We start from the raw sequence: 23,902 nt of genomic DNA, 5'->3' as shown, positions 1-23,902 counted from the left end.
TTTCTAATATCTCTCGATCTGGTTCAAACAAAGTATTATTTATATTATTTATATTTAGAAAAAAATGAAAATAAGGCCATTGAATAAACAATGGTAGGAACTGACTTTTAGAACGGAATTCACTTTAGTCGCACCTGTTGCATCACGCTCTTCTTTTCTCTGTCTCTTTTCGAATAGTTTTGAATATGTCGCAGCTGTGTCGCTGCAAACGCGATAAGCGCAGGTAAAACAGACAGATTTGTTAATCGACGTTGATGGGAGTTTGGATTAATCTGATCTTTGTCCGGTCCTGCTTTTAAAAGGAAATGGAAAAATCAATTGGAGCAAAGAAAACATGTGAAGAGGGGGCACGGAGAAAACGGACTGTATTTTCAGCATTTAAAATGAAACGTCGTATATGGATTTCGAAAAAAGAGGACAGAAAGCTATGAAGGGAGTTAAATGTTATATATTAGCTGCCGAGCAACCAAAAATAAATTCAAATGAATTGAAAATTCAATTTATTTTAATTTATCCGAATTCGCGCTTTAGAGTCCCGAAGTACTTTTAAATTCAAATGGACTCTAATAGATTGAAATACGAAATGTGCTATTCATCATCATTTCAAAGTCGGATGGATTCATGTCCCCATTATATTATTTTTAGATTTAAATAAATTGAAATATGAAATAAGTTTATTCCTTATTTTGAATTTGGATGTATTCATATCCTATTATATTATATTTTTCGATTCAAATATATATACGAAATGAGTTATTCATCATGTTGAATTCGGATGTATTCATAATATTATTTTTGGATTTAAATGGATTCGAATATATGACGTCTACGTTTACTTTGTAACACGTGTCAATATTTGTTTCATACAAAAATTTTGCAGTCTGTACAGGAATAATTTAAGATATGAATTACACGAAAAAACAAACGTTGGATTAGAATTAAAGCTTGAATGTGAATACTTTTCAGCAAATGAAAATCAATTTAAATAAATTGAAAATTGCAATTTATTTTCATTTATCCGAGTTCGCGCTTTTACAGTGTCTGATTATTTTGGGATCCAATGAACTATTCAAATGAATTGAAATACGAAAATGTCACTATTCGTCATTTTAAATTCGGATGGATTCATGTTTTCATAATATTATTTTTGGATTTTAATGAATTGAAATACGAAATTAGATTAATAGATTTAAACACACACACACAAGAGATTACTGACTCATGAAATCAGTCAAATCACTCATCATTATTAAAATCAATTTAAAATTAGAAAATCATTCAATATTAAATTTTTAAGAAATTAAATGGAAATTACGTCCCAGCGAGAAATGATAATGAAATCGACGTCGAATCGACATCAAAATGATGATTTCGACGTCAAATCAATGTTGGTTTGATATCGATTTCATCATCATTTCTCACTGGAGTGGTTAAACATATGAAATCACTTGAAATTATACGAAGTCGTTCGAAATCATTTCAAATTTATGAAAAATCGAAATTACTTTAAAATTATGTTGAAATCGTATGCAATCACAAGAAATCGAAAATCAGTCAAGCACTCTATTTGTGAATAAGTAATCCCTTGGGTTCAAATTAGAGTCTCATATAAAAGGTTGCGTTCTGAAATTCACTGCTTGTAATGAAAATCTATAGTTCATGTTACGTATATTATACGTATATTTCTCACAAGTACTTGTCAGTACTAGTAGTAAATTTCGGAACGCAGGCAGAGAGAAACGACATTGATTTCTTATGGATATTCTGAGGATATCCCATAAACATATAAGATAGATTCAGCCACTCAGCATTCACTCATCCGATTTATCACTCCAACTTATAGCTCTCCAATACGTTTGCAGCAGACATACAGTCAATTTATGCACGTATTTAGCAAATTGTGTTTAATTTATAATAAATATTTCTCTCAAATCCTAATCATGCTGATGCAACCACCATACTACGTGCTCTTTAAAAAACATAAGCGAACTTTATCACCACCTGCCTATTTTAATAATAATAATAATAATAATAATAATAATAATAATAATAATAATAAAAAAGCTAATAACCATTTTCGACTTGAAATACCGGAAATGGCTACGTAACACGTGACGACAGAATCGCGCAAAAATTTTAACCTATATTTTTAGGCAATCTTATACGCTTTTACACTGTGCATTTATTAAATTTTTAAAATAAATATGCAAGTTTGCAACAATAAGATAAATTAATATAAAATGTAAATTATTTTACAATAATTCTAGAAACTCTATATACGTTTCTATTTCAATGTTCTTATATATTGTTTATGAAAAATATACAATTATTTGACAAATAGTCTATGTATCATATTAATTTCGCACATCTTATTAAAGCGATATATACAATTTCATATTATGTGGCATATATATACCGTTCCACATTTGTCAGCAAGATCCAAGTTTTAGATAACAATGCCATTGTTTAACAGAGTCGGTATATTTTACATCGAGTATATATTTTTGCATCACAGATTCATTTCACTCTGCGAGACACAACGTTTTCGACTAACGCAGGTTAAATTATTCCAGGATTCCAATAAGTGCAATTTACATAGCTCATATTTAATTAGAAGTTCCTTTAGATATAATATACAATCAAATTAAGATTGAACTGTAACAGTGTTAATTGCTCTCAAAAATTCGATTAAAACCCTGATTTCATCGAAAACGCTAATAATTATCAAATTAACGACTAGGATTGTGTTCCGATATACACGTTAATGAAAATTTATAATTCATGTTACTAGATTTTTAGTGCTAGCTGTGTATATCTGAATACAACCTAAATAGAAAAAAAATTAGTAATTTGAGTTGGAAATCAAAATTGAATCAGAATTGAAGATAAGTTATCCTTTCATTGAGCAAAAAAGATTGATAAAAAATAACTCATATTAAATGACACGAATAAATCAAAAGTTATTGACAGTATGACTAGATTTTAAGAAATAGACGTCTAGAAAATGGAAAAAGCTTAACAGAAACAGTGAAAAATTGTTTGTCCAGATTAATATTATCCTTAAATTATTTTCCCCAAATTTATATTACATTTCAAGAAAATATGTTTAGATGCTTCTCAGCATGTAACACTCAAGTTTTACCCCAAATAATTAGCAAATTTTTAAATTGTATATTAAATAAACATGCAATTCCATATAGCAATAATGCATAAATCTTATATAATATTCTTAACTTAAAAAAGTTAAAAAGTTAGAAAATTTATTGATCTAATCCTCGATGCCTTCTTTTCATTCTTGCATATGGCCCGATTTCAGGATCCATCACAAAATCATACAAAACAGAAACCCACGAATTGTGTTGCGGCAAGTTATCGTAAAATTCCGCGGCTATACGTTTCACCTAAATAAAAAGTTGAAATAATAAATAACAAATTATATTGTATTAATGAATAATTGTATTCAAACTGTATTAATTTTTAACATACCTCTGGTAATCTTGAACCAGGCACTGCAGGAAAGTCATGATGTTCGTTGTGGTATCCAACATTGAAAGTAATGAAATTTAGAGGACCGTAGTAACTATACGTTTCAAAACCTTTTTTATACATATAATGTTCCGATATAAAATGTCCTGCTACAGGATGCAATCCCATTGCCATGAAAGCGCCAATAAGCAAATAAAATAACACTTTACCACCTGAAAATCAATATTTTGCTTTTTATCAGTGATTCAGTTTCATGATTTATATTTACATGATTTATATTATACAATTAATGTAAAATGTATCTTGATTTCTTTGCAAATTCTGAAACTTACCGAAAAAATACCATACACAGCCATCAAACGTCAACTGTATAACTAAATTTATATATTCCAGAGTAGTTGGTATTTTTGGATACGTTACAAGAGGTCGGAATGCATAGAAAAACGGTTGTAATAATATCCAACAGAACTTTCCAAAAGTTGTACAAAATAATTTCGCCTCTAACAATGTTGGTAAGTCTGTATCTAATTTTTCATCTCCCTGATACTAAAAATGTCCATATATATATGATGAAAAACAAGTTTTATCATTAATTTTTATTATTTTTCACAATACGCACACGATGGTGTTCAAGATGATATTTTTTGAAACTGATAGATATTGGTATTCCTATTGGCAGATTTGCAAAAAAGCCAAATAATCGATTAGCTGTAGGTCTAGCATGTCCAAAGGCAAGATTATGAGATATCTCATGAATGGCTGCAAAATAAGATGTAATATAAATTAATATGATACATATACATATACTAGCAAATAATAATGTATTAAACATTAGCATGTGAATGTTGTGCTTGCATGAGACTCTATATTAATGAATACAATACATACCAAGCATAAGAGAGTGGTTTATTACACCTCCAAAGCAGTATGCTAATAGCAAGAGTTTTGGATAGCTCAAATCTTTGACAATAAAGAACGATAGGAACTGTATCAGTACCATCGCAGTGACGATCCATTTGAAATTTGGATCATATCCAAACAACCGTTTGATTTGTGGATATTTTTCTAAAATAGAAAACATTAATTGTATCATTTAAAAAAGAATAATTAAACTACTTAATTAAAATATAAAAATTTTTGTTTATTAATGTTTCTTAAATATACATGTAACTTTAATATAGAATTTATAAAATTTGATAAATTACATGAAAAGCAATGTACTTATTTCTAATATTAATTAAATAGACTTATTAAATTTTTCTTAGTGTACATTTCAGTATTAATTTATACAATATTAATTTTTGATAGATATCACAAACTCTTCATCGTCATCACACACTAAAATAGTTATAAATTGATATTCAGGTATATCTTGAAAATTAAACTTTGTATTTTATACAATGAATTCAAGATTCATGTATATCTATAAGTTTAATTATTGTTTTGCAGTATTATTTCGTTACAAAGATATGAGGCTTATAGATGGTTGTTGGAAGAATAGGTGTGGTTACGTGAATCTTTCAGCTTTACAATTAATGAAACCTCAGATCTTGGACGGATGTATTTTCAGTGTAAATATTTGGATAGTTACATTGAAAATAATCATTCGTCCAATCTTGGCGGTCTGTCATACCTAGAATTATTTTACGTCGCGTGGCGTGCGGCTCCTCGGTGTAGACCCATTCGAAATCCGTCTTCGAGACCCGCTGGCCCATTTTTCCGACGACAATTTTCGTACAACAGGCTAGATGAAATATAATCTCAGCGATTATAGCCAAAGCTGAATGGTATCGTAGGCGACGGTCAAGGCTAGAGTTTTTACGAGCGTTACGTATATACACGCGATTTCGTCACGTTACCTGATAATACTGCCGGCGTATCCCCCTTTTTTTCTATTTGTCATTATACAGAGTGTCCAGATATCACCAGATATATCACGTTCTATAAGTTATTTTTCGTTAAATAAACGCGGAGTACCGCTCGCCCCTTCGAGTCAAGTTACAAGATGTTGCAAAGTAAAAGATAGAAATCTGTAGATTTTTGAAAATTCAGCTCAATTTGATGTCTTGATCTCTCGTTGAGATAAACTTGAAACCGGAAAGTAGAATTACTACTTTATTTACATCACAGATGATTCTCGAGTCGCCAAAGTCGCCTGATTACTTGTTAATGACTGTTGTCTTTCTTTGTTTTTATTAGATTCAAAATCAAAGTGGCGTTTGATGAATTCGGATCATTCTGTGTATACAAAATCTTGTCTATATGTAGTTACAAAACAAGCTGTAATCTCGTTCGGCGCGTGACATCGTTATACGCGTACGCAGAGATAATACTAATTAAAAGATATTTATTGCTGTGAAATAGCTGCGCAGATATCAATTTCTTTAGCTATCACATACGCATGTGAAGAAATTTTAGGAAATTTGTGCATGATAAGCAATTCCTACTCCCACTCGAAAAAGCTTTCTCTTTCTCTCATTTTATTTCTTTCTCTCTCTCTCTCTCTCTCTCTCTTTCGTTTCAAGATAATCGTCCGGGAGCAACAGAGCAAACGAGAGATAATAAAAGAGGTTGATATACAAATTTAATTTATTACGCGTGATTTCTCATGATTTATTAACGTTTATTCAATTTATTGATTCGACCCGACTCCGAATTGATGATTTGTTCTTTTTAGTTGCACTTTTTTGCACAATTTAGGTTTGTTCGAGTTGCGTGAAATCCCCAAAAATTTTTGCACTCGAGATGAGATAAATATATATTCGATCATAAGAAAGAGAAAGATGACAAAGAAATTAATTCAAAAAGGGCAGCAACACAAACAGGCCTTTTATCTCTTCTTTTGTAGCTGAACAGATCATCGAGTCGAGTCGGATTAAAGGCCACAGCACAGGCCAACAGGTTTTTGCATAGCTGCATAACCGTATGCAGGAAGTTGATTGGTTCGTTGGCACATGCATAAGGAAATGGACCAATCAATTTCTTTATGCATACAGTTATACAGCTATGCAAAAGCCTGAGTGCTTTCGAGCTACGACACAATTCGACACTGTGTAACACAGTGTCCATTATTGTAAAACAATTAAAATTTTCTCTCTTACACTAATAAGCTTTCTACAATAAGCTATTAGTCGGTACCATAAGACATAAGCCATAAGAATTGATTAATCACAGTCGAATATTCTCTTCACATTTGACTGTGATTGGTCAAATTTTATGGCTTATGACTTATGATACCAACTAATTGCTTATTGTAGAAAGCCTATTGCTTATTGTAGAAAGCCTATTAAGCCTGTTCTACAATACGTCATATGTCGGTTGCATAAGTGTAAGTCGCAAGAATTGACCAATCACAGTCGAATGTGAGGAGAGTTTCCAACTATGATTGGTCAATTCTTGCGGCTAAAGCTTACGCAATTGATATACGACATATTGTAGAAAAGATTTCAATTGTTAAAAATAAAAACTTTTTTTTTAGTTAAATATGGCTGCGTTTAACGGACTCAGCATGTTGAGATATTCTTCTAGATCATCCAGACTTTCAGATTTAGAAGAATACATCAATAGGCTTGTTTTCTATTCCTGCACTAGACTGCACTGGAACGTTCCTTCTTGCTTTCGCTAACTTTGAAACATCTATCTATTTCATTTTAAGTATACACTTATTTAGAGAGTTCAGGAACAGAAAACAAACGGAATAACAGCGAGCGTCCACTCAACTGTTCAGTCTGCTGAACGCAATCTATATTTCATAATTAAATAAAAATTTGAAAATTACTCATTTGAAAAAAATAATAAATTTACCCAATAAAATAAAAAATATTAATGTTTGTAGAAAATGTTACAACCGGATTGGGCGTTAGCGGCAGTTAATTCAAATTGTCCAATTTGAATTCAATGTTGCCAACTGATTTGTCCGCGTATAGGTCAAAGCAGTCATTTGCTGCATAACAGTGTGTATAAGGAAATTGATTGGTCCAATAGGACATACATAAGAAAATGGACCAATCAATTTCTTTATGCATACTGTTTGCAACTATGCAAAAGCTCTGTGCTCGGGCTTTATGGTGGCGACGTGTAGCAAATGTCGTATCGAAGCAACTCAACACGATGCGCATACACCGTGGTGTGATCGGCCGCAGTTGTATCGTGTATTAAATTGAGCTGAAAGTCGAAGTGGTATTTTGCCGCGTTTCCGACCGAAAATTCGCGTCCCGATCCAACAAATTTTCGAAATGACACGTAGATTTCTAATGTGATAACCTGTAACCTCCGTCTACGAGCCCACTATGTGAGTATGACCGCAACGATCTCCGTGCTGGTTTGGTGGTTAAAATCCATTATCATTGACGTCTCCGTTGGACGTTTGCGAATGTGTTGGCGACAGAGGCACGCTTTCATTATGCATCGATTATCGCCGGCTACGCCGATTTCTTTCGCCGAGCCATATGGTTTCGTTTGATTTTGTGAAATTAATTCGACATCACAAGCGCACACTGAATAAACTATAAATGACTGAGGTACAGATGAATAGAGAGAGCGTTAAGAGGGGTGGGGAAAGAAAGAAATAGAGAGGGAAGGAGAGAGAGAGATATATATATATAGAGAGAGAAAGAGAAACAGAATGTGTTTGAGAGAGAGACAGAGGTTTTATTCAATTATCGCGCTTCTTTGACGAGTCCTATTCATAAATTAATCACTTCCGTGTGTAGTACACTGAATCTGTACCTTTATTTTTATTCGAATACTTTTATGTATCTTTATTATGTATCTTTATGAATAAAAAAATAGTGTGATCACTGTAAATGTGTTTCGCATAGAGATGAAAATGACTGAACAAAATTAGGAACTTGGAGTAAAAAAAAATTTGATAAGAAAGAGAATCTGTTTTTTATTCACAATCAGTTCTGAATGTCTTTTACTCGAATATGTATTTTCTTTTGACATTTGAATGCCTTATTATTGTTCTAGAATTCAGTATTTGCATTTATTTAAAAGATTTCTATAAAGATAGCTGTAAACAATCAAAATGCGTAATGATTGAGAAGAGGTTACTGTGAATCATTGAAGTGAAAACTTAATTTACAGTTTATATTATTTAAACAAACGTATCTCTTTTGTATTTATTTAATCACTAAGAATTTTTGAATTAACAAGAATAAAAAGATACAGACATATACAAGATAAGAGACATATACAAAATTTTTTATTATTGATTAACAAAAAGAAGTTATAAACTCATTATGTAACAGTGTAAGTATATTTCTGTCTTGATTTGAAATTATAAATACAAAAAAAAGTAATTAATATTGAAATAATGGAGATATCAAATTTAATCATATCAATTTTAATCATGAGTATGAAAAAAAATTTTATATCTTTTTTCAGTATTAAATAAAAAAGTTTTTTGTGAAGAAACTGGTTTTTTATTTGTTTTTTCTTTAACTTCACAAAGTAAAAAAAATATTTGTTTTTCTCCTTTATTTTATTTGGTCTTGCAGTTTCTCATATTTTCCATAAGTACAAGTAGGAATTAAATTTGTATTATAATATTGTTTTACTTTTAATATCCATTTCCACTAATGCAGATTAATGTTGATCTCGATTTAGCCAATTTTTTATCTTTTTAATTTTAAAAATTTGAAGAAGATAAAGAGTAAGTTAAACTTATCGAAGTTAATCTATTGGTGGACATAGACATAAGAGCTGCATTTTATATCCAATAATATTTTCCTGTATAAAATTGATATTGTATAAACTCGACAATTTGGTACTTGTTATTAAGGCATTAAGATATAATTCTTCTTTTTTTGGTATATTTAATTTTGTCACATTGGATCACGTCTCAAAGTATTAAACTCGGATAATTTGAATCTATTTACATCAATGTGAAATAACTTTAATCTTGATTTAACTTATTTTCTATCTTTTCATAATTATCAAAACTATAAAAAGATAGGATGTAAGTTAACTGCAAAAATTAATTTGTCTACATAATAATAATTTACACATACAATAACAGCAAATTGTTATTTTATAATTATTACATTTGTGATTATTACGAGTTTATTAATTAATCAATCATTTATAAAATAAAATTAATTCTCTACTTGTTTAGTTTAGTCAATATTTGTGCAACTTATTGTTGCAGAGTGTTCCTCGCCACAGTATCAATTTGCCACAATGTCTTATCCTGGCCAGCCACCAATGGGTATCCCAGGGATGCCACCTATGCCATATATGGTTAGTGCACCTCCACCAATTTTAGGAGGAGTCATGCCTATGGCCCACGTAAGTAAATTTGTCATGTTCGAGCATGATAGATGTGTCTTGATATTGTTTACCTGTAAAGCACATTACATTTGTTTGCACATGAATTATAATAATTTATGTGTATTTTTTTTAACTTTTGGTTTTGCTTGATAGTAAATTAATCGCTGAAAGTTTTTTTTTTTAATTGTAATTTTGTAACACAATTTATAACACATACACATTATATAATGAAAGTAGCATTGATTAATACATATTATTTTTTATTATTTTACATGTAAAGTATGTATACACATGTCACTTATATTGCTGTAGAATGATTTTATATATATATATATATATTATATATACATACACATAATGTATTAATAATAATAATTTATCATAGATAATTGCATCATAGATTTGTTTCAAGTATACACGAAAATAAGCTTTAAATGTATTTGTAAATAGTTTTGTACATATAGAAGGAAAAGTTATCTTTTTTTTAAATTTATTTAATGCATGTGATACGCAGAGAAAAATGGTACTCAATATTTCATAAAACGATGCTTGATTGAAGTAAAAATATGATTTAATCATGCTATTAGAGAGGGAGGGGAAATGGAGTGCATGAGTAGATATGTGCATAATTAAGAATCCTACCATTTATAAAACATAGATGATTCCATCACCCGTATCTACGATGCAGACATCCGCGCCGGCAGTACGTTACTCGCGCAATCAGAATCGCCACGATAATAATCGGAGGCGCGAGAGAGAGTCCGGCCCACCTGTCACGGTATTCATTGGTAATATAATGGACAGAGCGCCCGACGTGATGATACGACATATTCTGGGCGCTTGTGGACACGTTCTTTCTTGGAAGAGAGTACAAGCGTTCGGCTTTTGTGAATACGCGGGTCCTGACGCGGGCCTCAGAGCAGTCCGATTACTTCATGACATGGAAATAGGCACGAAAAAGCTCGTTGTCAAAGTGGACGCTAAAGCCAAGGTAGTCCTGGACCAATTTAAAGGTGAGTTTTCAGAGAGATTGGAAACGTCACTTCATAAAAGTTACCATTACAATTATTTTTTGTAAAAGTTAATTCATTATCGTTATTTGTTATGAATTTTAAAAAGTAACACGTTTACCACTACCGTTACTTTTTTCGTTACTTTTACATTAAAAAGTATGTTGGATATAAAAATTTGTAAGTTTCTAACTATATCTAATAACTATTTAAATATTTGGACATTTACTATTTTTGACGCTCTTCTCACTGACATTTTATAACTTATATTTTGATGACTCAAATTATTCTTGCTTTTCAACAAAGAATTATTATGGATATTACATTTTATCGCTCTCCACTATCAAATTTTCAATGAAGAAAGCGATTTAATTTCTTTATATTTTGCACTTTTATTCTTACTATTTATTTTCATATTAATGTCTGATTGTTGATGAGGGTTCTTGATGAATTCATTTTAGTTATCGTTTCCAGGATAGAAAATTTAGTCTCTTCACATTACATGTTAGGGTGTTTATTCAAATTTGGTAAAATAATTCTTTTAGAATTCCTGGATTTTCCAAAAGTTTAATTTAAAATTCCAGCTAAGGCTAGAGATTTTTTAAATATAGTTTTGAAATAAATTTATTTAATTTTATCTTTTAATATTTCTTAAGCGTACGATTACAAAGAAAAGCCACTTGAGTTTTGAATATTAAAATTTGAGAATGACTAAAAAGAAATATGTATCTAACGATCTGTCAGTGCATGGACCTAGCTTACTGGAAATGAAAAATTTGCTATAAAGATCATTAAACACGCAACGTCAATTTAGAACGTTGTCTTCTATTATCGCTAATTTTTTTAAATAAAAACTCGCGGTTTGCAAGAAAAAGTACGTGGATGTGTATGCCGTATTTATTGCTAAATGGATTTTGCTTTATTAAGAACAAATGATTAATGAAACCAATTTTTCCAGAAAAAAATAAAATTGAAATTTAAAAGTAAAATCCTTAAAATGTCTCTAAATATCGATATAATTTCATGAAAACCGTGAAAATTTGAAATTTTTAGAGAATTTAATTTTTATCCTTAAAAATCATGGATTTTTAAAAATTAAAAATAAATTCTCTGAAAATTTTAGGTCTAGTAATAAACATCCTGCATATGTATTATAGATTTTCCCATCATCTGAATACAATCTAAAGTATAAAGTATATTTTTAATTATTTTTCAATATTTAAAATATATTATAAAATATAAAAATAAGTAAAATTTATAATTGCATTTAGTGCGCATAATCTTAGATCTAGCACGCCATTTACTATATATATTTGCACACTGAAGAGGTTTACATATTTATTGAATAGATATAAACATAATACAGAACTAAAGCGATAAAAATAGCGTTGAACTCATTAATGTTACTGTAAAAATGTAACAGCATTATCATTACCTCTACAAACGAAAATCAATAAGTAACGATTATCGAAAAAAAAAAAAAAAAAAATGATAATGCTAACGTGTTACTTCTTAATATTTTGAATTTTCGACAAAAGTAAATACTAAGATTGAGATTTGGATGAAATAAATTACGACGCTTTATTTTATAGCTGAACGAAGGAAGAAACTTAAAGGAGGTCAGTCACCTCTACAGGACGAAGCACCCGGAGAAGGAGTTGATGGCGAAGAGGGTGAAGATTATATGGACGAAGGCATGAGAGTAGTTGATGCTGATGCGCTCGCTCGCATCAATCAAATTATAGCAGAGCATGCTGTGGATCTAGAAATGGCTCAGGTTGCTCCAGGTAATTACTTACATGATTATTGAATCTTATTTTTATGGGACCCGTGTCTTACTGTTACTTATCGCAGAGGAACACCAGACAAAAATGGTAGCTAAATCATTAAACCTGGATGATGCTGAAATAGAAGAGAGTAAAAGAGACTTGATTACTCGGGAAATTGGCAAATTCAGGGAGGTCATGAAGGTAATTATTATTATTACAAATACTTCTAAATCTTTTTTTCTTAATGTCAGACTTGCTTTTTTTTTCTTTTTGTGATCACAAAAAAATCGTCGCGTTAAATGCAATAGCCGGAATTTTTATTTCTCGTAAAAAATATGCTGGAAATTTTTTTTATCGGTGTAATATGAAGAGATTGATGTTATCTATGTGTAACATTCGGTCTACGAAGCATTATAAACATATCTTTTTGATCTCATTACTGCAAAATAATGGAAATTTAACGGGATAAAATAATGCATTTCAGATACAGCAAGGTCAGATAATGATCTGTGATTTAATCGTATTATTCATTTATTAGCGATAATATATAATATGTATCCGTGTATTTTTCTCCGAGTATTTATATTGTTCTTATTTTCTATCTTTTTGTATCTTTCTCTTTTTGTCATCTTGATATAAAACTTTGGAAAATACTTTTTTACCTTTTATTTTCAGAATATCAAATATATGTTTGTAATACTTTGTATTATTGTTGCTTTTTTCACATGTTAATTTTTTTACGCATCTGTCGGTTCGGTCATTCATAATTTTATGACGTTTGAGTATGTTAATGACGCCGCTCGAATATAATTTGCGTAAATTTTTTGCAAAGTTTGAGAGTATTGAATGTAAACAAAAAAAAAAAAACATTGCTACATTTTATTAATTTAGATGAAATCAGAGGTATAACAACAGCAGTATAACAACGATGTAAATCTATGAATTCGTGCTACACACGAAAGAAAGAACTCATCTTTTAATGTTTCTTGATGAATTGCCGTTAGTATCTACCTCGAATATATGTTGCGGTTGGACACGAATTACATTAGCGTAACATTTATATGATCTGAACGGTAAAATGAAGACATAAATTGATAATATTTTGTTGTAATATGAATATTGAAAGTGTCCAATCGCAATACACATTCTATCGCAGACGCTGGTAATTAGACTCTCTTTCTCTCTCTCTCTGTCTCTCTTTGTGTACACTTAAAATGTAAAAGAATGTATTTGGATATACGTATACAAGAGAGGATTATGAGTATTCGAAAGTCGTAGCTTTTAAGTATTTTGGTAAAGTGCGTGTGTGCTATATTAGCTCTGAACAATTAGAGCCGTGACTCGTTGCTATAATTATAATAACAGGCAGCGTGCGTCGCACACAGCAAACGCACACGCCTAGGAATGCTGTGTATGGGGACCACCCTTTCACTCACTCATTGGCTCTGAAGGGAGTCAATCACAGCACATCCCTCGTATTTTCGCAGGCGGCTGCAGGCTCGTCGGTAAGTCAGAGTATAATCCAAACAACCAAACATGAAAAAAAAAGAAATGCGCAATACATTAAGAAGGAGACTCGTAGCTCTCCGCGACAAGCTGGCGACATGTAGCTGATCAGTTTGTTTCTATTGGTATTCTGTTTTACTGATTCGTCGCAAATATAAATCTGTGCTACATTGCGTCTATTATATTTTTGACGTTTAGAGATAGATACCATTTACGATTTATTTGGTACTAATTTTATCTACTTCTGTATATGTCATGCTAAACTGCTAGCAATTAATATCGAAAATGTGTTTTAATGTGCGCCAAAATCATGCGCCGAAATAATGAGTTCTTTCTATCTGTTGAGCAGCTATAAATGTTTCTTTATAATAAAGCAGAATTTTTATTTGAATACAGTTGTGAATATATTTTAATATTTATTTTATTTGGTGTATTAATTTTTTGATTTAGCATATCATTTTTGTCAATCATGAATAGATACATTAACATCAAAATAATTTATCAGATAACATTGCTGCAAATTGCTATGAATTATCGATATGCTTGTATCAAAACATTCTATATATATTTATTTAAAATAAGAATTACATTAGAGGATAGGAATGGATATTATTGCTACAAGGGGTTACTAGAAAGCACATATTTTCCTCAGATTCAAAGTTATAAAAATGTGTATAAATTTGGATAGCTTAAAAGAATTAGACGTTGTGATAAAAACAATTATCTTTCCTAAAACATTTTTTTATTTATATTATTTTATGATCAAATATTCTTATTTTAAAGAATTAGAGTAAATAAGATTTTTTAGATTGACTCAAAATTTTCAAGATTATTTAGATTTTGCTTTGATCATTCTTCAACGTCTTCAAATCTAAGGAAAATCTTTTGTTTCTTGTCAATCATTACGTATACGTACTTTTTCACACAAGACATATGCGCGTATTTGATTCTATATTAAATATCCAGGGTTGGGAAATAATTCGTAACGTTACAGTTAAAGTTACTTTTTTTTAATAACTTTATTTTTTTCTGTATGTGACTGCAACTTGACTTGGTTCCTTTTGTTTCGTAACTAGTAGTAACTAATTTGGTAATTATAGTTATTCTGTATATTTTACTTATTTGTCGGTATGTGGTCTACTTTCAGCAGAATGTAGTGATAAATCATCTCCGAGAATAATTGTCATAAAAATATTAAAGTTGAGATTTTAAAACAAGAACTATTAATTTACATTAATTTTATCACAAAGTTTGAATTTGGCTTTTTAGCTGAAAAATATTGATTCCATAATTTTGATAATATATCTGAAGTATAAATATTAATTTATAAATTATATTCATTCGGTCATATATTAAATATTTTTGATTTTTTAATATTTTAAGTTTTTAAAATAACTGTGATTTATTATATACAAAATAACGCAACATATAACCGAATGTTTAGTATAATAAATAATTTATTATTTAATATTAGAAAAATGTAAGAGAGATTCTTATATTTAAAATAAGCATAAATATTACAAAAATTTACACAAAAGAAAGCTCGTTACTTAACTGTAATTATAACTGTAACATGTATTTTTGAGTCAGTAACTTGTAACGGTAACTAGTTATGTACTTTTTGAAAGAAAAAAAATGTGTAGGAAGCAGTTATTTCTACAAAGTAACTTTCCCAATCCTGTAAATATCAAAATAATACAAATAACACAAATCGTTTACGAATATTACGTTGATTATTCACGTTGATGCTTAGCAGTCTAGTATTTGCATATCGAACGTAGGTAAGCCATTGTTCAGGTTGCTTTCACGCACACAGCCTAGGATTGGAACGTATTATTATTTTGAATAAAACACATTTTGGCGCTGACACACTTTTTACATCTTTGGGATAGACTATTTGTTAGGGCCGGGAGACTTTCTTTGTGCGCTACACACAATGAAACTGATTTTGTCCATCACCAAATGGCGACTGTTCAGTTGTTGTCTTTATTTTGTGTAAACAGCTTCTGTCAGCGTCTCGATCAGACATGTAGTACCTAGGTGCGCGCTCCTCCATTCTCCGGTACCACCACACTGACTGACCAAGTCAACTTCACACCGTGAGTAAACTCCACAACCATGAGCCAACACAAGCATTCGGTTCTTGTAGTATTTTTGCTAGTCAACTGCCCATCTGAGAAATACCTTTTTGACTACGTTTCATATTTCAGCAGTTTATTCTCTCCTCACAATGTGCATCTATTTTTATGCACTGAGTTATTCTACCCTTGTTAGAGCTTAAAATCATGGGTTACCGTATGGACGAGATAGCTTACATTCCATGTGTCATACCGGAGAAGACGATAAACTATAAAACAATAGAATGATATCACTGTTAATGATGAAAAGATAAAAGATTTAAAAAAAACAGCATTTTTCACAAATTTTATGATCGTAATAGTAATAACAAATATACTAGTAATGCAGCGATATTACTTAATGTATAGGAAGAATATTAGAAAGAGAAAAAATATATTGCATTTTTGTGTAACGAGTAACATTTTAATAGAGATTATACTTCTTTATAGAATATTTGTGTTATTTAAATATAAACGTATATCTAAACATGTCTAAACATATATCTTGTGTGGGTAGATAACGTTCTAATTTTATTACAATAATCTCACAATAATTAACGTCGGGATCAATTTTCCAAACAGTAACCCATTTTTTGGATAGTAGTATAACGAATAAAGATGAATCATACTAATTTATTTCTAAGACGTTGCGTTTATAACACGGGACGATAACGGTGGGCAAACTATTGTGCATTTGATATTCAACAGTTTGCTGCATCGGCTGCCATAACGCGTGTAACCATTACCAGAGGAAAACAAATGTTGTCAGACAGTGTGAGACAGTTTCTTGGCAAATGTGAAAAGATGTTTTGATGGGATACCCTTCTTCGTGATGACTGCGCCTTCGATTGGTATAATACTTTCTAATAATTATTGAATATTGATCAAGAATGTCTAAATAATCTCAAGACCCCTTTCAAGCTCTTAGATTTTACCATAGATTTAGACACTATCGAATTTACAGGCACATTTGCAATGTTGTAAGTACATTGGGTGGCCTCTGCGATGCATCTGTTATTAGCGTTAAGGTACTTACATTATAAGCTAGATAACTTTAAGATAACTCTTATGCCTGTATCCAAACATTTGTACCTGCACTTAGGTAATTGATATGTAAACGAGATTTCTCGCGTAAGATGCTGCCGATCGAGCATACTCCAGTGGAGTGAGTATACCATATTGAAATGAACATCTCTCTACATTCGTTATGTCAGACGATTAAGGCTTATACAACTAGTAATCGTTCTGTATATAAATACGTGACATACCTTTCACACGATTTAAACGCGAATCCTTTTTTCTGTTTACGTACACGACTTTTCTGTTGATTGTTGAAAATGCAATAGAGACATTCCCTCAACAATTGACATACATTTTGGCAAAATTGATTTAACAGATTGTGTGATATCCATGAATTTTTAGTTTCAAGTTTTGTTTAGTAATTATAACGAGTTTTCATTTTTATAACGGTTGTAAATATTCTTATTTGCTAACGTTTACAAACATGATAGTATTTTTTGTTGCGTTTATAAAGAAGATACGATTGCTAGTTCCTTGGTTCCATCATTATCACAGATCGACATGCTTGTTTCAACCTCTTTGTCTCACCTGTGCCTGCGTTCTTGTATTTTATAGAAGCAGGAGGAGGAGAAGGCCCAGGTGAAGCGAAAGAAGGAAGCTGTCGAAAAAGAGGAACGCGAGAAGCGAGAAAAAGAGCGACGCGATAAGCGTGACGATGAAGCCCCCAACAAGGATGATCAAGATGGAGACCCTGGTAGTCCTACGTCTCATAAAGGTCGTAGTGATAGCACTCGAAGAGATAAACGTCGATCTAGATCTAGGTGAAGTAACATTTAGATCCCATTTGTAGATAAACCTTTGAACGTAGAATATACAACATATTAAATCAAATATTTTTACAAATAGGAATCTATACAAATGTGTATTATTGCACTTTAAATTATTAAATTGTAAGAATACATATCTTGCACTTTATCACGCAGATTATGAATTCCCATTTTGGGAGTAAGTATAATTAAATGCAGAAGTATGCTATATAGGATGAACTTCGAGGATCGAATTTGGGAAGTCAATACAAGTCGCTCGCTTTCGAGATGTCGCGTAGCTCCGTATGCGAGAGCAACGTACTTGTGACAGATTGCGAGTTCGAGCCCACACATCCCATATATACGAATTTTTAAATTTGTAATATTTAATAGGAATAACAAAGGAACTCTTTAGATCTCTTTAGGTGACGTATAGGGATTGATACAGTTCCATTTGCTTTCATTATTACTATACACTACATCCCGTTCAGTTTAAATATATTATACATATTTATTCGAGTTATGATGTATGATGCCGTCTTTGGACATTCACCAATGATTTCGTTGTCTTCGATTGTTTTCTTGTATAGTTTTTTCTTTGCTTCATAAAATGTTTGAATTTTTCAGATCTAAAGAACGTGACAGAGATCGATTAAGAAATGACCGAGACCGGGATCGAGACAGAGATCGCGAGAGAGATCGAGAGCGGGAACGGGAACGGGAACGGGAACGAGAACGGGAGCGGGAACGAGAGCGAGAGCGGGATCGAGATCGTGAAAGGGAGCGTGAACGGGAACGCGAGCGAGATAGAGAAAAGGAGAGAGACAGAGAACGAGAAAGGGAACGAGAGCGGGAAGAGGTGAGAAAGAGCGAAAGAGAGATTATGCGTGAGAGGGAGGAAGAGGAGGAGGCAAAAGAGCGAAAGAAAAATGAAAGGCGAGCCAGGGAAAAGGAGGCGGCATATCAGGAACGTTTGAGAGCGTGGGAGACACGCGAACGACGCAAACAGAAGGAGTACGAGAAAGAAGCAGAGAAGCGTCGTGCGAAACGCGAAGCCAGAGAAAGGGAGGCGAAACGTCTGAAAGAATTTCTCGAGGATTACGATGATGATCGCGATGATTCCAAGTATTACAAGGGTAAAGAATTGTCTCGTCGACTCGAAGAACGAGCACTGGAAGCGGAAGCTGATTCGCGAGATCGTTATGCTGAACGCCAAGAGCTTCAGCGTCTGCGTGACAAATTATACGCTGATGCCTCTAATCCGGATCCTGCCGCGGAATTTGAAAGGGTAGGTTCCTGTTTAGATATCCTGTATCTAAACACTTATAATTATAGAATTAATTCTAAGATTCAAATAAATTTTTATTTTGGCAATTTTTTCCTCTTTGAACCTGAGTTTGAGAAGTTCATTTACTAGGAAAAGCTTATTTTTACAGTATCGTATAAGAATTAATTTTGTGCTTTTTTATAATAAAAAATATTACGTTCGATCACTTCACACAATGCTGTAGACTCGAATGATATAATTACAAAAAAATACATACAAAATTTTTTTATCTTTATTTTTATGCTTTGATTCTTTTTTCATTAGTTGAAAGCCGAAAGGGAAGAACAGTATAAGCCTAAACCAGTAATAACTATAATTGACGAAGAGGATGATAAGGCGGCGAAGAAAGACAAGGAAATAATGCCGCCGTTAGAAACCGAGCCAATAGAGAGTGATAGTGATGACGGTGTGCAGTTTGACGATGTTTCTCAACCAGAAGCACCGTCCAGGACGCCACCGCGACATCATCATCATCATCGTCGACATCATAGACATCATCAGAATCATCATCGTGATGGTGAGGAGAATCAAGAGGGATTAACGGAAATGGATCGAGACAGTCTCAAAGATGCACGGCCATCACCGGGACATCAATCCGCTACGACACCTGCTCAATCCATTCCACCGTCATTAGATGAAGATTCACGTATGTCTCTTGTCAGTGAACCAGAAAAGACAAGCGGTAGTAAGTGTTACTTGGCTTATCTATAAATATAACACTTGTACAAATTATCTTTCAATTTTCATACAAATATGACTTGTTAAATTTAATCGTTCATAACAAGTATAAGTATAAGTTTAAAATACATGTACAGAGTATCCCTGTATATGTAACAAATGCCTGCCTCTTTTCATTTCGTAAACTATCAGAAGCAGACTTAACAAAAATAATTTTAAATTAAATAGTTTAAACAGAATTCTATTGTGAGCATAATAATCACTCAGAAAAATTATTTAGAGTGAAGCCCGTAATAATATTTTAGGATATATTCCTGAGATTTTTGAGCTGAAACTTGTTGCCAAAATGTCCAAGTTACAATAGTTTAAAAATGTTTAAGTATTTAAAGATGACAAATTAAATTGTTTAAAATGTGCGCGCTTAAGTACGATCTATTGTATATCATACGGTAGTGAAGGTAATCTTAAATATGATTTTTATTTTTCATATTGATTTTGTATACATTTTGTATACATTCTGCAATGTGTCGTACCTGAATGTGCGAATTTCAGACAGTTTGATTTGTTAATTTTAAACACATTTAAAAATTATATAATTTTGACATTTTAGTATTAGGATTTTTGTTTTAAAATGATCTGAGGTTATCTTCAAGCGTTGTTACAATCTTACGGAATATCCTGTATATTAGAAAACTGAAAAGCATAACTTTTTCATAGTAATGAGAATATTTTGATTAATATATAATAAAAGTAGCATTTTTCTGAGAAGTACAACGATAAATGTTTTATCAAAATTATTTTACAAATTATAAAAGTTTTGTCGGTTTAAAATTTTGCGGGCGATTACCACTTTTTCTTTTTTTATCTTGCGATATACCAAACTACCGATTCTCTCATTAGTGATTAACATATAACTAGTCAATCGTCAAAAGTCGGTTTTTTTATCATGTACAATCTGCGCAACGACAATATAACGATACCGAGATTGTCATTGATGAAACTTTAAATGGATAAAACTTGTATAATTTGTAATATAATTTTATTATATTGTACAGTGATGTACTTCTTAAAAGGAACTTTCATGATCATTTTAATGTAGATTAACTTAAATCTCAGTTTAAGAATGTATTAGTTGTATCAGCTAAAAGTTATCAAAATTTAAAATTAAGGGTTTTTTAGGTTTATTCTTTTTTTTTTCTAATTAACGACAAAATGTGGTCGCGAATATTCTAATTTTGATCCTAAAATCTGTTGCAAAGAAAAAACAATGAAAAATTTGATTTGATGATTAATACAGCAAAAATGATTCTATTTTGGTGCAGTTTTAGGTAAATAATTTTTAAACGAGCAGATGGATTTAAATAAAGGTGGATTCGAATAAACCTTTGCATGAATATTTATTAGTTTTATTAATATACATAAAAATTTTGATTAAATTCATAATGCTACTTTCTCATCAAATTTTCAAATAAGTACTATAAAACCTGATTTTATTCAAGAATCAAGAACAAACAAGAAATTAAATAATTTTTAAGCTAATAAAATAAATATACTTAAATTTTATTTAAACGTAAATAGAATAATCTATAAAATTAAAAAATTTTTGGTAATACTTTGAAATGTGACGCAGACAGCCTTAAACTAACTTTTTATCTTTTTTTAATTCTAAGAATTAGAAAACGATAAAGAGTAAGTTAAGTTAAAATTAAAGTTCATTTATCTTAGAAATATTACTCAATATAATGATATTCAATATAATAATACATTATTATATTGAAAATATTCACGTTACTGTGAAAAAATTAGACATTTTCGTTCATTAACATTGATAGTTTTTTAGAGGGACCACTATGCTCACAATAGAACTCAGTTCAAACAATTTAATATTATTTTTGTTAGGTCTATCTCTGTTTTGGTCGCATAAGTGGCTACCCTTTTTTATCTTTGTTTGCGAGATAAAAAGGAATAACTACTTATACGGAGACACACTGTATAATGTTGTTAAGAATATCAATTTTAATTTTAATAATTTTATATTGTTAGAATTAATATATAATGTATTATATAATGTATCATATTTTGATATAAATTTTTTCATCTACTACATTTTTATTTGACACAGGTAACTTTGTTCCATTCGCTATGGGAAGTGGAGGTAATCGTTCTAGTGATCACGGTATAGGTGGTAAAACTCCGGTCAGTCCTAACACCGCTGCTAATACAAATTCACAACAGACGAATCAAACGCGGAAAAAAGGACGTATTGATGTTAAAGATGTATTCAACAACGATGACGATGATGATGCCACTAATAACGCGAAAAAGCGTAAACTTGTACCTTTAGGTAAATTTTAATTTTATTATTAGTTCTAGATTTATATGGAGAAAAATTAACATACTTGGAACCTATATCTTTTCAGATTACGGAGACGAGAAGAAAAAGAAAACCGAAGACGCCACAAAAACGGGAAAAGAAGAAAATACGAAAAGTCAAGAAGAAAAGCGAAAGCACATAAAATCTCTCATAGACAAAATACCTACCGATAAGAATGCGTTGTTTGGTTATCAACTCGATTGGGCACTTATTGATAATGTAAATATGTTATTTATATTTTCAGCAAATTAAAAAAAAATTTTTGGAATAAACTTTTCTTCTTATTTTAAACTTTTTATTAATATATTCATTTACTTATAATTTCAACTTAATTTAGTTTATACTTTTTATATCATTATAATTTTTTAAATTTAAATTTATCTAATAGTTTTATGTTTGGCTTTTTTAGACTTTGATGGAGAAGAGGATAAGACCTTGGATCAACAAAAAGATTATCGAATATATTGGCGAACCAGAACCTACTCTTGTGGACTTTATTTGTAGCAAAGTAATGGCGGGTAGTTCTCCTCAGGGAATATTAGATGATGTACAGATGGTAATTACATCGTGAAACATTTTATTTTTATGCTTTTCGCATTTTATAGACAAATTTTATAAAATATATATTATGGATTTTAGGTATTGGATGAAGAAGCTGAAGTATTTGTAGTCAAAATGTGGAGGTTACTAATTTATGAAGTGGAAGCTAAGAAGATGGGGTTAGTGAAGTAAATCGAGTACTGTCCGTAAATTCATTAACTCATGATTTATATTACACATAAAATTATTTCGGCTAAGCATAAGAAAATGTTTAGATATTACCTATTTACAGTTTAATATTATATTATTATATAAGAAGTCTGCCCCCTTCATAAATATGAAGGCGAAAGTTGCTCGATTAATAGGTGGTACTAAATGTGTAGTAATTATAGCGTTAAATAAACTTGTAATTACGATTTATAATATTTAGTGTGTTCTTTAATTTATAAATAACTGTTTTCGAATGACAATGAAAAATGATAACATTCCTATGAAATTAGATTGGTATTTTGATATATAAATATTTTAATGTTAAATTTATTAATTATTGTATATGATGATTGTTTCTATACGTTAGATTTCCATTTATTAAATATATATAAAATTCAACTGTATAAGCTGTTTGAAGATGATATTAATAATTGGCAATTACAATTAAAAAACATTTATTATTTTCTATTATCTATTATTTAATATTTAGTACAAATGATAATGTAAAAATAATATGATAATGTTAAAATAATTTTATGTTTCAACATTAAGATATAATCATTGTTTAAAACTAAAACATTTTTAAAAATTAAGAAACGAAGACAAGTAAAACGTGTTAAAATTAAGTTGCCTTTAAGTGTTTAGGGAGTACCATGTTTCTTTTAATTGCTTAACTTTCTGATTAATTTTTCAAAATGGGTGTATAGAAATATCACGAGAATATGTTGCCTAAATTTAATACAGAAATTTAAATTTGTGTTAAAAATATTATTAAATTATTGTGTT

The 23,902-nt window shown here is 30.7% G+C and overlaps 2 protein-coding genes across 3 annotated transcripts; one reads left to right on the top strand and one right to left on the bottom strand.

The window, feature by feature from the left end:
• Positions 1–986: 986 nt before the first annotated feature.
• Positions 987–6,262, bottom strand: LOC105202448 (sphingolipid delta(4)-desaturase DES1). The gene is made up of 6 exons (XM_011170979.3): positions 5,120–6,262; positions 4,375–4,551; positions 4,106–4,245; positions 3,819–4,032; positions 3,487–3,698; positions 987–3,401 (listed from the first exon to the last, which is right to left on the bottom strand). Exons 1-6 carry the CDS (start codon positions 5,199–5,201, stop codon positions 3,261–3,263), a joined length of 966 nt encoding a protein of 321 aa, XP_011169281.1. The 5' UTR covers positions 5,202–6,262; the 3' UTR covers positions 987–3,260.
• Positions 6,263–7,589: 1,327 nt separating this feature from the next.
• LOC105202447 (RNA-binding protein 25) lies at positions 7,590–23,331 on the top strand. Of its 2 annotated transcripts, none has more exons than XM_026136445.2 (12): positions 7,590–7,777; positions 9,638–9,777; positions 10,448–10,772; positions 12,362–12,556; positions 12,624–12,739; positions 17,797–18,002; positions 18,615–19,275; positions 19,579–19,999; positions 22,115–22,336; positions 22,413–22,585; positions 22,776–22,922; positions 23,006–23,331. In XM_026136445.2, exons 2-12 carry the CDS (start codon positions 9,670–9,672, stop codon positions 23,096–23,098), a joined length of 2,667 nt encoding a protein of 888 aa, XP_025992230.1. In that variant the 5' UTR covers positions 7,590–7,777; positions 9,638–9,669; the 3' UTR covers positions 23,099–23,331. The 2 variants fall into 2 exon arrangements, with proteins under 2 accessions (XP_025992230.1, XP_011169280.1); XM_011170978.3 differs by having other exon boundaries at positions 10,418–10,772.
• Positions 23,332–23,902: the final 571 nt, after the last annotated feature.

Source organism: Solenopsis invicta, chromosome 10 (assembly GCF_016802725.1).
Source record: "Solenopsis invicta isolate M01_SB chromosome 10, UNIL_Sinv_3.0, whole genome shotgun sequence".
NCBI classification, from domain to species: Eukaryota; Metazoa; Arthropoda; class Insecta; order Hymenoptera; family Formicidae; genus Solenopsis; species Solenopsis invicta.
The sequence above is the reverse complement of the archived record's forward strand: the minus strand, read 5'-3'. Positions and strand labels throughout refer to the sequence as shown.

What these genes read in the sequence shown, in the direction of transcription:
- LOC105202448 (XM_011170979.3), bottom strand. Translation starts at nt 5,201, where the DNA reads ATGGGCCAGCGGGTCTCGAAGACGGATTTCGAATGGGTCTACACCGAG. An exon ending in ATCATCTTGAACACCATCGT is followed by an intron (nt 4,033 to 4,105) that starts GTGCGTATTGTG and finishes GGACATTTTTAG; the next exon opens with TATCAGGGAGATGAAAAATT. An exon ending in CTGTGTATGGTATTTTTTCG is followed by an intron (nt 3,699 to 3,818) that starts GTAAGTTTCAGA and finishes ATTGATTTTCAG; the next exon opens with GTGGTAAAGTGTTATTTTAT.
- LOC105202447 (XM_011170978.3), top strand. Translation starts at nt 9,670, where the DNA reads ATGTCTTATCCTGGCCAGCCACCAATGGGTATCCCAGGGATGCCACCT. An exon ending in ACCAGAAAAGACAAGCGGTA is followed by an intron (nt 20,000 to 22,114) that starts GTAAGTGTTACT and finishes TATTTGACACAG; the next exon opens with GTAACTTTGTTCCATTCGCT. An exon ending in GCGTAAACTTGTACCTTTAG is followed by an intron (nt 22,337 to 22,412) that starts GTAAATTTTAAT and finishes ATATCTTTTCAG; the next exon opens with ATTACGGAGACGAGAAGAAA.